Source organism: Giraffa tippelskirchi, chromosome 7, assembly GCF_054371585.1.
Source record: "Giraffa tippelskirchi isolate mGirTip1 chromosome 7, T2T-mGirTip1v1.2.pri, whole genome shotgun sequence".
In the NCBI taxonomy this organism is placed as follows: domain Eukaryota; kingdom Metazoa; phylum Chordata; class Mammalia; order Artiodactyla; family Giraffidae; genus Giraffa; species Giraffa tippelskirchi.
In genome coordinates this window covers 86,612,406-86,626,306 of record NC_137281.1, presented here as the reverse complement: position 1 = coordinate 86,626,306, position 13,901 = coordinate 86,612,406, and the positions used below count along the sequence as shown (strand labels likewise).

Here is a 13,901-nt window from a genome sequence, read left to right as displayed (position 1 = left end):
CTTGACTCCTCTGCATGAGAGTTAAGGCCCTGCAACATTCCAGGCTGAGCCTCTGGCACAAAGTTCAAGTGCAGAGGAGGCAGATCAGGACAGGTGAGGGAGGGAAAGTGGTGTGTCAGGTTAATCAAGCTCTCCAAGCCTAAAGAATAAATTACATACAATTGCATGTCCTGACGAACTCTGATCATATTGATTAGGAGTTAATGATTTCTATGCAGCACTTTCAAGAGTGGAGAGAGGTTATTTTTCCATTGGTTGGCTGCTTAAGAAGGTGGGGTTCAGATGCCCCAGAGGCATCTTTCCTCACATTCTCTTTGGGAGGGAAGTGGTCTGGAAGCTGCAGGCAGGAGTGTCTTCTGAGGAAGTTACAGCATACACAGTATCTCACTGTAGCTAAGGCATGTACTGTGCTCTGTTGCATTTGTACTGTACAATAGTCCTGTGAGGAGGATTGGGCAGGTGGTATTAACATCCTAATTTTAAAGAAGTAGACCTTAAGAGAATTCTGTTTTATATAATGCTAAAACATATTCGGTGACTAGCTTGGGTAGATATGTTAGTCTGTCAAGAAAATTCATATGGAATTCTAGTTATTCTCTCTTCCTACTTTCCCCTGACACCTGGATTGAAAACAGCTGAACACTTAATGTCTTTCGGGTTAGGGATAGTTTGGTCTGGTAAAGCCTGAACATTTGACTTTTCTTGTGTAAGTTTAAAAAGGTTATCCATAGACCCAGGATCATATTCGAAACTAGCTCCTGATTGTGGTTGGGGTAGAAAATTGCCTTGAATTTAGAGCAGTGTGTGTGTTATTCCCAAAGCATTTCCATGTAAACTCTTGTTTTTTTCTCAGTTCCACTAGGGTGGGGTAAGAGACAGTTATCTTTTTATAGCTATAAAGATTTATAAAAACTCTACTAAGTAATAGGCAAGAGGTGGTGGTACTTAAGAACAGAGAAATTCAGGGGATTTTCAGGAAATGTAGTGACCTCTGCCGAAAGGAGACTCATAATCTTCATTTGCAGTTTTAACTAAATTGGCATTTAAGGGTAATATAATTCAGCCCATACGTATATATCTTGTTAGCACTTACTCTACACTCAGACCCCTTCTTCCCCATGACTTTCCCTGCAGTTGAGAACTTCCCAAGGTGTTGCTTGGCCTCAGCCCTGTGGGGAGTTAAGGACTTAGACTAGCCAGGGACAAGGCATTGTATGTCACATGACCAAATCTTGAGTTATTTGTTATGTACAAAAGAAAAGGCTGAAGGAACCACAGGGAGGGACACATATTTGGAAACAGACCTGAGGTGGCAGTGCTTTTCCACCCTAATCTGTAGATCCCTGTTGAGAAAGGAATTTTGAGGATGATTGTATATACATGTAGTAGGGAAGGCCTTGCACCTGAAGTAGGGTTTATTCTTTCTCTTTTTTCAAAGGACAAGCATGAGGCACAGTGTAAACAAGAAGATACTATTACTGTTGAGGATTACATTTCTTAGGTATTTGGCAGGTGACCTGAGCAGATGCTGGGGGAGGAAGATGGAGCAGGGCTGGCCAGGGGGAGAGGGAACAGTGATGACTAGACCTTGTAGGACCTCTGTCCCATAAACAGCCTCTCTTGGGATCTGTTAGATAACTCTGGAGGCTTCTCCTTCCTTTTTGAGCCTTTCGACTCCTTGGAGTCTTGTGTCTTCCATAGACTCCACACCTTATCCATACAGCATTTGTGAATGAATAGATGTTGAATTTTCTGTCCCTGAAAATTTTCAGCTTTTCTAGCCCTTACTCCCTCTCTTTTCATCTTCCTTGCTTTTCTAAAATTAAAAAATGTGCTCACAAAAACAAGTTAAAATTTTCTGTGTAGTTTACAACTTGAAAAAATACCTCTCATGACTCCCAGACCCTGTCCTCACCCTTTAATCATTTTGATTAATCCAACAAACAAGGAGTTTGAGTTTTATTGCTGTTTTTGGAAAAGGATTTTGGTGGTCTTCAAATCCTCTGCAACAGACATGCCATCGCCTCTTGGTGAAAGGTCCGTCCCAGCACCAAGAAGGTTTGGGTCTGGTGTCTTATTAAGTCCATCATCATGTCTTGCTGCTCATTGGTCATTTTAAATGAGTTTAGTCTTTTGGTGACAATGAGAGCCAAGATTGATCTTGTTTTTCTTGTCCCTACTCATTAGCTTTCTTTCTGTTTGAATATTATGACTAAATGTTAAGGTTTCTGTGAGTGACCTTGTCCTGACTCCCTGCTTCTCATTCTGTTGCATGAACTTATGACTGATATATCAAAGTTCAAACTGGCCGAGGCAGGCTGTATGGTGACGGTGACAAATATTATTATTAAGAGTAATAATACATCTCACATTTGTACAGCACTTTCAGCATGCAGAGTGTTTTTGTGCTCATTTATTTGTTTGATGGTCAGCTAGTTTGACAGGTGAAATGCTTTGAGGCTGTGTCATGGTGAAGTTCAAGCTGATGTCAAAGTTGGTTGTCTCAGAATTGCCCTGACTTGAAAAGTCTCTGAAAGCAGAGCTGTTTGAACATTTTGGACATCAACCGTAGCCCAAATGACCATACCTGTTCCTTCTTTTCCTCTCTTCAAGGTGCTACCCTGACCTACTTTATTGTTACAAGAATAAGAACAGCTAAGGTTACTGCTTGCTTACTGTGTGCTAGGTACTGTGCCAAGTACATTACTTGTCCCGTTTCTCTCTTGTAGTCTTCACAACACTCTGAGGTAAATGCCATTATTCTCTCTACTTTGCAGGTGAGAAAATTGAGGCTCAAGGGCATTGAATGACTTGCTCAATGTAACAGAGTCAACCAGTGGAGCCAGCGTCCTCACCCAAGCACTCTCGTGCCACAGCACATGTTCGAAAGCATTATGCCACACTGCTGTATTCAGAACATATTAAATAACAATGTAAAGGTGTTGACTGAGAGAAGAAGTGGGTTCTAATCCTGACCCTGCTGTTAAAAACTTGCCATGACCCTGACCAGTCACATTCCTTTGTTGGGCCTCAGACTCTCCAAGTATATGATGAAGTAGGCTGAGGTAGATGATCTTGAAGGTTCTGTAAGGCTCTAAAGATCTGTGGTTTCCTTATATGGACACAGATGAGAAGCTGGGTTAGTGAAGGAATGATTTCTAAGCTGCTTTTCCTAATAGTAGTGACTGTCAGGTTCTTAACCTTGAGACTGTCACCTCAGTGCCTCTTGTACTTCCAAACATCATCTCCCTGTCTCAGACACTCCTCTAATCCCCTCAGACACTGATGCCAGGAAAGGTGTTAGAGCAGTGGTTCTCAAACTTGATTTTAAGGTATATGAAATGTGGCCTAGGCATCAGGCTTATTAAAAGCACTCCAGATGATTATAGTGTTTTAGTGGAGACTTCAGTGCCTCCTACCCAGTGGTTTCATTTTCAGGAAAAGAAAAAGCCTCGTCTGCAGAAGGCAGCACTAGTCCCAGACTGCTCTAGTCTTCACAGTCAGTGATGAATCTACTCTGTATAATTATTGAGCCAAAAAGCCAACATCTTTCTTGCTTCTGTCTCGGCCATCTTGTATTGCTTCTTGGGCTTGGCCCTTGGCTGGCAGTAGATCTTAACTCTCCATCTACCTTCAGCCAAACTTCTATTTTTGCCTTTAGAAAATTTGAGGTGTCTCTGGGATTTGATAGGTTGCCTGAAGGAAGCAGAGAGACCATCTCTACATTTTCAGTGTGTTGTATGATGAGACACTGTACAGTATCTTTTAAGGATGGAGTTTCTTTGAAAATGAGTTGCAAGATTATGAATTTGCTTTGAAAAATGAGCACTAACTGAGCAATGCAGGTAAGGGGCCCCATACCTTGATCCCTGTCTAAGCTCTCTTGTGTTAACTTTATTTAACCTTCAGTCGCTCGGTCGTGTCTGACTCTTTGTGACCCCATGGACTGCCAGACTTCCCTGTTCATCATCAAGTCCCGGAGCTTACGCAAACTTGTGTCCATCAAGTTGGTGATGCCATCCAACCATCTCATCCTGTGTCATCCCCTTCTCCTCCTGCCTTCAATCTTTCCCAGCATCAGGGTCTTTCCTGACGAGTCAGTTCTTCGCTTCAACTAGAAATACCTCCATTGCTTAAGTTGACACTCGGTACATCTACCAGCCTAGCAGAGAAGCTGGATGTTTTTCTCTAAGTGCCTGAAGCTTAGGCAGCAGAGGGTACTGAGGAACATGCCTTTGTCCTCAGCCAAAAGCCCAGATAATGAGGTTGGGTCAGGTATCGGTGGGCAACTTAAGACTTGGAACCCCAGTGTTGCCATTCATCAGGACCCTAGAAGGGTCCATCCAGTAATTCATGGGATTTAGAGTATGTGGCTAATAAGGCCAGATCGTGAATTAATTTCCAAGTGGATCTGTGATCTCTTTTAAAGATCTTTATTACTTCTTTGCTACCTAATCTGTGCCTTCCTGAGAAGGTCAAGGGAAGTAAGCAGTATTTGCTCTGTTCAACTCCTCAGACTTACCTGCAGAGCAGTGGGGCCTGTTTAAATAGTTCCGTATTAAATGGCAAGCCCATATAAGGCAAGGCACCATAATCAATATAAATAGGCCATTATTCAATATAATTTGTCAGTATCTGACCTGAATAAACTTTATTAGAGCTATAAACGAGAGTCCTGTTTATATCAGCAACCAGGGAGAAGATGTAATATTCAGCATCTCTTTGATTTCTTAGAACTCATAACGCCTGCATTAGCCTAAACTTTCCCTGACTGAAAATGAAATTTAAATATTTATTTTTGACACTGGGCTCCAATGGTGTGCTAGATTGATAGAGAGATGTAAATTAATCCTCCTAAGACCGCTGTGAATTGTGAGTATTTTATTCCCATTTTACAGAAGTAAATACTGAAACTCAAAGGATTTTAAATGACCCATCTTGGGTTACTCAGTGAGTAATAGAGTCTCAATAGAGCCAAATTTCTCTGCTTGAAGTCCAAGACCCTTTACATTATAGTATATGCAGTACAGTGGTTAAATTCTAGCAGATAGATCAGTCCCTCCTCGGGTCTAGAGTGTTCTAATACATCTGCAAGCAAAGATAACATTTGGGCAATTTGCTTTGCAGTTACCAGTAATGCATGTTGTATATTTTTATTGTTTGTGGACTCTGTTCCAGTTTGGTTTATTTCCCATTCTGTTTGGTAAAGAACATGGCCTCTGGAATCAGACATCCCTGAATTTGGACTTTGGCTTTACCTTTTATTAGCAGTATAATTTTAGATCTTAAATAACTTTACCAAACTTGAGTTTTCTAAACTATAAAAATGGGGTAATATTTGCATCATTGGGTGATTATATTAATCTGTTGCTGCATAATAAGTTATCCGCCAAATCAGTGGCTTAAAACAACAAATACTTATTACCTCACAGTTTCTGTGGTCAAGAATTCTGGAGCAGATTAGTGGGTTGGTTCTGGCTCAGGGTCTCTCAAATTGTTGGCTGGGGCTGGAGGATCTATTTCCTAGATGACTGGCTCAGTGACTGTGCAGAAGGCCTTAATTCTTCACTATGTGGGCCTCTCCATAGCCTGTTCGAGTGTCTTCCTAGTATGGTAGCTAACCTCCCCCAGAGTGTGTGATCCAGAGAAAGAGAGAAACAGCATATGCGTGCACAGAAAGCCACTTTGTATTTTGTGAACTAGTTTCCAAAGTTGTACACCTTTTTATATATATACATACATATACAAAAAACATTTTATAAATATATGTATGTATAACATATGCTGTATTTTATTCTTTAGAATCAGGTCACTAAGTCCAGCCCACACTCAAGGGGAGGGAAATTAGGCTTCACCTCTTGAAGGGAAGAATATCAAATAATTTGTGGACTATTTAAGAGGTAGACTCTGCGCCCTAAGAGTCCCTGTCTTTGACCACTGCTGACATGTGTTCTAAGAGTTCAGTTACCATTCTTGCTGTTAGTCTGCCATCTAGCTCAGCTGGTGGGGCAAGAACATGCTTTCTGATTGAGCAGCTCCCCTAAAGAACAGAGAGAAGTGACCTACTTCATTGACCCAAAGGCTGAAGTGATAGTTGTTATACTCATTCCTTATAAGGGTAAAGTGATGTAACCTGCATTAATTTCCTGTCTGCCTAGTATACTAGTGATACTTCCACCAATCCAAGGGTGACTAATCAGGGCATTTTTCTTTTGAGTACGTTAGGAAGAGGGGATATTATTCCTAAGCTTCACTCAGTATTCTTTGCTGAGTTGAGAAAGTAGCAGTAGATTTAACCATGAAAACTTACAGGCTTTACTATGTAAACATGGCCAACAAAGGGTCCCGGAGACGCATTAAGTTCCTATTGTCTCTGCATCTGATAGCCTTTAAGGCACCTTCCTGTCCATAAATAGAAGCCTCTGTAGAATCTGGAAGTAGATGAATGAAAGGGTGTGGTGTTTTCATCCTGAGCACCGAGGCAGGAGTGAAAGACCAAAACCCAGGTCTTGGTCTTCAAGAGTAGTAGCTTTTTAGAGACTGTATAGCCATAAACCAACTCAGGTTTTAGCCTTCTAAGTGGTTCTTATGTATAATCTTGGGGATGAGTCTCCAAGGCAAAATCTGATGTTGCTGAATTTACAGCACTATTGGAATTAGTGAAGTAAGTGAAAGTCACTCAATCATGTCCGACTCTTTGTGACCCTATGGACTATCGAGTCCATGGAATTCTCCAGGCCAGAATACTGGAGTGGGTAGCCTATCCCTTCTCCAGCAACTCTTCCCGACCCAGGAATCGAACTGGGGTCTGCTGCATTGCAGGCGGATTCTTTATCAACTGATCTAACAGGGAAGCACTTAACTGGGCCAGAGTAAAGAGAGTTGAGTATTCTCTGTGGGGCAAAGGAGCGTGAAAGTGGGGGAAAAAACAAGCTGATTTCTGAAAGTTATATCTCAACCATTTCCCTGAGCTCTGGACTTGATATTCAGCTGTCTACTTGACAACTTCACTTGGATGTTAAATAAGTCCTAAACTTAACATTTCCTAAACTTTGAACTCCTGGTTTTTTACTACCATCATTGCTCTATCCCTAAGCAAAACAAAATAAAAACAAACCAACGACAAAAAAATAACCATGCTAATTCTTCTGCAGTATTCCTCATCTCAGTTCAGTTCAGTCGCTCAGTCGTGTCCGACTCTTTGCGACCCCATGAATTGCAGCACACCAGGCCTCCCTGTCCATCACTAATTCCCTGAGTCCACCCAAACCCATGTCCATCGAGTCGGTGATGCCATCCAGCCATCTCATCCTCTGTCGTCCCCTTCTCCTCCTGCCCTCAATCCTTCCCAGCATCAGGGTCTTTTCCAGTGAGTCAGCTCTTCGCATCAGGTAGCCAAAGTATTGGAGTTTCAGCTTCAACATTAGTCCTTCCAGTGAACACCCAGGACTGATCTCCTTTAGGATGGACTGGTTGCATCTCCTTGCAGTCCAAGGGACTTGCAAGAGTCTTCTCCAACAGTTCCAAAGCATCAATTCTTTGGCGCTCAGCTTTCTTTATAGTCCAACTCTCACATCCGTACGTGACCACTGGAAAAACCATAGCCTTGACTAGACGGACCTTTGTTGGCAAAGTAATGTCTCTGCTTTTTAATATGCTGTCTAGGTCATAACTTTCCTTCCAAGGAGTAAGCATCTTTTAATTTCATGGCTGCAGTCACCATCTGCAGTGATTTTGGAGCCCAGAAAAATAAAGTCAGCCACTGTTTCCCCATCTATCTGCCATGAAGTGATGGGACCAGATGCCATGATCTTAGTTTTCTGAATGTTGAGCTTTAAGCCAACTTTTTTCACTCTCCACTTTCACTTTCATCAAGAGGCTCTATAGTTCTTCTTCACTTTCTGCCATAAGGGTGGTGTCATCTGCATATCTGAGGTTATTGATATTTCTCCTGGCAATCTTGATTCCAGCTTGTGCTTCCTCCAGCCCAGCGTTTCTCATGATGTACTCTGCATATAAGTTAAATAAGCAGGGTGACAATATACAGCCTTAATGTATTCCTTTTCCTATTTGGAACCAGTGTGTTGTTCCATGTCCAGTTCTAACTGTTGCTTCCTGACCTGCATACAGGTTTCTCAAGAGACAGGTCAGGTGGTCTGGTATTCCCATCTCTTTCAGAATTTTCCACAGTTTATTGTGATCCACACAGTTAAAAGCTTTGGTATAGTCAGTGAAGCAGAAATAGATATTTTTCTGGAACTCTCTTGCTTTTTCGATGATCCATCAAATGTTGGCAATTTGCTCTCTGATTCCGCATCTCAGTAACTGGCAATTCCATTCTTGAAGTTACTCAGACCAGAAACCTTGGGGTCATGTTTGGCTCCTTTTTCTCTCACTTTCTACATTCAGTCCATTAACAAATATATTAACCTATAAAATATCCAGAATTCCTCACTTTTACTGCTGCTGCCCTTATTCAAACCTCCCCCTCCCCCTTTCTGAATTGCTCTCAGAACCTCCTAATTGATCTTCCTTCCACTATCCTCTCTCTACAATTGTTGTCCACATAGTAGCCAGAGGGAGCCTGCTAAAACATACAGATAATTTCATACCTACACTTAGTGTTCACCAGTGGCTTCCCAGCTGACTTAGAGTAAATGCCAAAGTAATTTCATTGTCCTACAAAGTCCTGTCCAATCTGGGTTCCATTCTCTGATTTAATCTCTTACCATCATCCCCTTGGTTACTGTTTCAGCCAAATTCCTCCATGCTGTTCGTTACACGTAACAAGCACACCTCTGCCCCAAAGCTTTTGCCTTTCCCTCTACTTGGAGTGTTCTTCCTACAGATACATGTGGCTTACTCCTTTATTTTCTTCATGACTGTGCTAAAATTCACCTCATCAGAAAGGCCTTCCCCTGTCACTCTGGGATGAATTTGGCATGTAATGAGTGCTCAACAAATGTTTGTCCAATGAATGAAACATACTAGAGGTACAATGTGGTAGCTCTTCTGCTTGTTGTGTCTCCCTGCTCCCCCATGATGGTGTGTTAGTATGCTGTAGTATGCTGTGGAGCTTGCTCCTTCTTAATATTTACTGACTGCAGAAAGCTCTGAGGAATAGTGACCAGGTTGAACATTAGGCCTGAGAGGTGACTGATTTCACTGTGGGAGAAATTTGACATGTTGAGAACTTGAGCCAGCCTGACTCATTCCCTTCTGTAGAGAGGAGTTGTGCCTGGGAAAACAAAAAGACATTTCTTTTATAATATCCTATCTGGAAAACACCTCACACTGAGTGGTAAAGACCAGGCTTTCATTCGGCAGGTTGCTTGGGGCCTTGCTCATTCTTTTCCTATCCAGGTGCCTCAGGAAGTGGTCTAGGAAGTATCGTCTGAGAGGAGCAGGACATTGGATTATTTTTAAGCCAAGAAAAACCAAGCCAATCAGAAGGAAGACATGGGATTCAGCCCATGGTATAATTATACAGGCTTTTACAGTCTCAAAATGAAATCTATCTATGCAAGACACTGGATGTAGGCAGGGGCTAGAAATAACTGTCTGATAATGCATATAAAATTTAAGCATAGAATAATTAAATAATTCGCAAAACTGGAATTTGGACCAGGCCTATTGATTCTCTTTCCCATTTTGGCCAACAAAGTGATGTCTGGCCTACTTTGAGTTTTATTGCTTTCAGATTAGTAGAACTGATGTGGTAAGGTGAAATTTATAGTTAAGATCAAAGAAGGCCAAATTCAAAGAATTAGCTCTCATCTCAGGCTTCTTAGGTCCTTGAACTTTATCTAATATTTAAACCATATATGCTGTTTATTTCTTCCTAAATGATCACGAAAAGCCGAGACAACAGCTTCCAACATGTCTAGAAATTTCCCCAAGATTTGGGTCATTGAGATAACTGCAAATCAGGTGTATAAATCAGATTCTTGAAGGACTGATGTTGAAGCTGAAACTCCAATACTTGGCCACCTCATGCGAAGAGTTGACTCATTGGAAAAGACCCTAATGCTGGGTAGGATTGGGGACAGGAGGAGAAGGGGACGACAGAGGATGAGATGGTTGGATGGCATCACCGACTCGATGGACATGGGTTTGGGTAGACTCCAGGAGTTGGTGATGGACAGAGAGGCCTGGCGTGCTGCAATTCATGGGGTCGCAAAGAGTCGGACACGACTGAGCGACTGAACTGAACTGAACTAAGTCATTAAAACAACTTCATGAGACACTGGTTGAATTTCTTGTTCATTTCTTTCTTCTCGTGAAGACTAGTTTGCTGGATTCCCTCTTTTCTGGGAGAGCCTTGGCTATTGATATTCGTCAGGTAGCTTCTCCAAGCATTCATCATTTGTTGTTTTTATATACCTTACAATAGGACTTGATTTTAGGTATTTGATCTCAGGGCTCTCTCATTTCCTTAACGTAATATATGGCATTTGATATAATACATAATTACTGCTAATGCAGGTGTTGTGAGAAAAAACCATGACTGGCAGAGAAGATAATAGCTTCTGTGTGCATTTCTTTAAAGGATGGGTTAATTTATGCAATTGCACCTGTCTGGTCTTCCAGTAGGTTGTAGAACTACCCGTTTTATTAGTAGAGCTTCACATATAGTAATCCTGGTGCCTGCTTTGGTGGGTGGGAGGTTAGGGCATGGGATTGGTTCCATTGCTCTGTCTGACCTGAAATGCATGTTATCAAAGCTGAATATGATGGTGGGTCTAAAGACTGACTAAGAAGCAGGGCTCTGAGCCAGTAGTTGGGGCCTTGTATCCTGTTCAGCATAGGCTCCCATGGTAACTATATTCAACACTTTCTCACAGCTGCTCCTGACATCACTGGCCATAAACGGAGTGAGAACAAGAATGAAGGGCAGGATGCCATGATGTACTGCAAGTCAGTTGGCTACCCCCACCCAGAGTGGACATGGCACAAGAAGGAGAATGGTATGCTCGTGGTGAGTAGGAGGCAGCCCTGGTCCTCTGTATGTGGGTGTCTGTGGTTGCTGGGGCTTTTCCTGGGGCGCTCCAGACATCTGGACAAGTTTCTGCAACCTGCCATACTAGCTGCCATGGCTTGGGTCACCCTTTCTGGGGTCATGGTTATAACATGAATTTGAAGGGCACTGATAGTCTGCTCAACATGGAATCCCTACATATGAATTTATTAAAGCTGTCTGGTAAAAGGCTTGGCTATTTGCCGTCAAGAAAAGACACCAAGAAGAGCTAACCCCAGTCTTAAAATTTTACTGTTATTCTCGTCCATTTATCCTAGAGAAAAAATTATTGTTCTTGAAGTGGTCTTAATGTATTTTTCTCATTTTTGGGGAAGGCAAGGCAGTAAGAGCAGTTAATAGTATTATATATTCCTGAAACATATTAAATTACTGATTAGGAATTGAGACAATCTAAGGAGGCCCACTGGCAGCCTTAGACATTGGAAATCTGACAGTATTTGCTTCAGAAACGGTCAAAGAAAACATCTTTTCCGATCTGTAGGATGACTCCTGATGGTATTGGGAGAGTCAAAACTTTAGACTCTTGATTAATGCTTGACCAGTCTGTTCTCTCAGATGGGATGTCATACATTCCTCTCCAGGCGTTGTATGCCTAGAACTCTACTTTTCATGCATCTTCTTTGATTGTCAGTCTTCAGAATCAGAAGGGACCCTAGAGATCATGTAATCCAGGTTCTTTAGAAAGGTTATAAATATTAACCAAGGTGAATTGGTGGTGGAACCACAAAAGTTTCTTGCATATGATAGTACTTTAAAAACACCCTTTGGAACTATAAGCAAGGTGAAAAGACAGCTCTCAGAATGGGAGAAAATAGGAAATGAAACAACTAATAAAGGATTAATCTCCAAAATACACATGGCAGCTCATGCAGCTCAGTATCAGAAAAACAACCCAATCAAAAAGTGGGCAGAAGAACTAAACAGACATTTCTCCAAAGAAGACATAAAGATGGCTAATGAACACATGAAAAGGTGTTCAACCTTGCTTATTACTAAAGAAATGCAAATCAAAACTACATTGAGGTATCATCTCACACTGGTCAGAATGGCCATCATTGAAAAAGTGTACAAGCAGTAAATGCTGGAGAATGTGTGGAGAAAAGAGAACCCTCTTGCACTGTTCGTGGGGATGCAAATTGATACAGCCACTATGGAAAACAGTATGGAGATTCCTTAAAAATCTAGGAATAAAACTATCATGACCCAGCAATCCCACTACTGGGCATGTACCCTCAGGAAACTGTAATTGAAAAAGACACATGTATCCCATTATTCACTGCAGCACTATTCACAATAGCTAGGACATGGAAGAAACCTAGATGTCCATCAACAGAGAATGGATAAAGAAACTGTGGTACATATACACGATGGAATATTACTCAGCTATAAAAAGGAACACATTTGAATCAGTTCTAATGAGGTGGATGAACCCAGAGCCTATTACACAGAGTGAAGTCAGAAAGATAAAGACAAATATCATATATTAACACGTATATATGGAATCTAGAAAGATGATACTGATGATCCTATTTGCAGGACAGCAGTGGAGACAGACATAAAGAACAGACTTATGGTCACAGTGGGGGAGGGAGAGGGTGGGATGACTTGAGAGAGTAGTACTGAAATATATACATTATATAAAATAGATAGCCAGTGGGAATTTGCTGTATGATGCAGGAAATCCAAAGGCTGGTGCTCTGTGACAACCTAGAGGGGGTAGGATGCAGAGGGAGGTGGGAGGACGGTTTAAGAGGGAGGGGACATGTGTATACCGATGACTGATTCGTGTTGATGTATGGCAGAAACCATCACAACATTGTAAAGTAACTATCCTCCAATTGAAAATACAATAAAATTTTAAAAACCCTTTGAAGGCTTGTGGACCAGAGATCATAAGTGAGAAATGCGGAATTAGTGAATGAGTAGAGCAGCTTTTCAAATCCTAGGGTTGAAGTTTCACAGAATAACTCTGATTTTGAAGGCTATCAATTTCTCATTTTAGCCAAACCCATACTTAAATGTAGACATGATTTATGCTATAGCTAGACATCATTCTGTGGATTATATTTACCTTTCTTCTCTTCTGTTTCTGATTATCCTTTAGTTGCTGCATGTGAACTGACACAAAGAGACAGATTTTTCCCCTGCTAGTATCCCATGAGATCAGAGCTGCAAACCTGTTCCAGCTCCACCCAAACCCCTGGTCATACTCTCGCCCCTGCCTTCCCACACATGTCTGGAGCATTCCTATCTTGCTTGGTCAGCTCTTCTCTCCCACAATCTAGTTCAAATGTTAGGTCTTCTCCAACTTTCCTTGACTCTTTCCAGCAGTGTCCACTCACTCAGGGCAGTGTGGCTCTATACATACCCTCTGTTGGCACTTCTTAAACGTTCCTGGAACCATCCCTTTGGAGGTCTGGTTCCCTCTGGAGGTCATTTTTGTGTCATGCTCTCCCTTTCTCACCTTCCTCTTAGGTCGGATATAAAACATGTCGCATATATTAGTAAATATCTGTTGACTAAACTTTCCTTTAACCTTGTAATTCTGAAAGGAAGTGGAGGTTATGAATTTCCTCCATTCTGACTAGGAGTAAGTTCTTAGCATTGTTTCTAGACGAAGTGTAGTGAAACTTTCCAGAATTCACCAAGTGTGAAGTAGATGTGCTGAATCTGAAGTCATCAAATAGGCCTGATGTTACCAGATACATACCTGACCACAGAGCTCCCACCCTTTCTCCATCCTCTTTCTGGTTATGGAGTTCTTACCTGGTGTTTGGAGAAACATCTTCTAGATTAAGACATCTTTTCTGTGTCTGCAGGGAAGGATGTCCCTTCACTTCATTGAAATTGGAGAAGTCCTGAT

General features: G+C 41.7%; 1 protein-coding gene and 1 long non-coding RNA gene across 7 annotated transcripts in view; both read left to right on the top strand.

The window, feature by feature from the left end:
- NPTN (neuroplastin) overlaps positions 1 to 13,901 on the top strand; it is a 70,543-nt gene that overhangs the window by 42,003 nt on the left and 14,639 nt on the right. For all 6 annotated transcript variants that reach the window (XR_014060470.1, XR_014060471.1, XR_014060469.1 and 3 more), the window contains exon 4: positions 10,845 to 10,978. Coding sequence is in view for 3 of the 6 variants with exons in the window: in XM_081513610.1 (XP_081369736.1) it covers positions 10,845 to 10,978 (134 nt within the window). In the remaining 3 variants the exon portion in view is untranslated. The remainder of the gene's footprint in view (positions 1 to 10,844; positions 10,979 to 13,901) is intronic.
- LOC145514798 (uncharacterized) lies at positions 2,614 to 7,116 on the top strand. The gene is made up of 2 exons (XR_014060472.1): positions 2,614 to 2,686; positions 2,778 to 7,116. It is a non-coding gene; the product is annotated as an uncharacterized LOC145514798 (long non-coding RNA).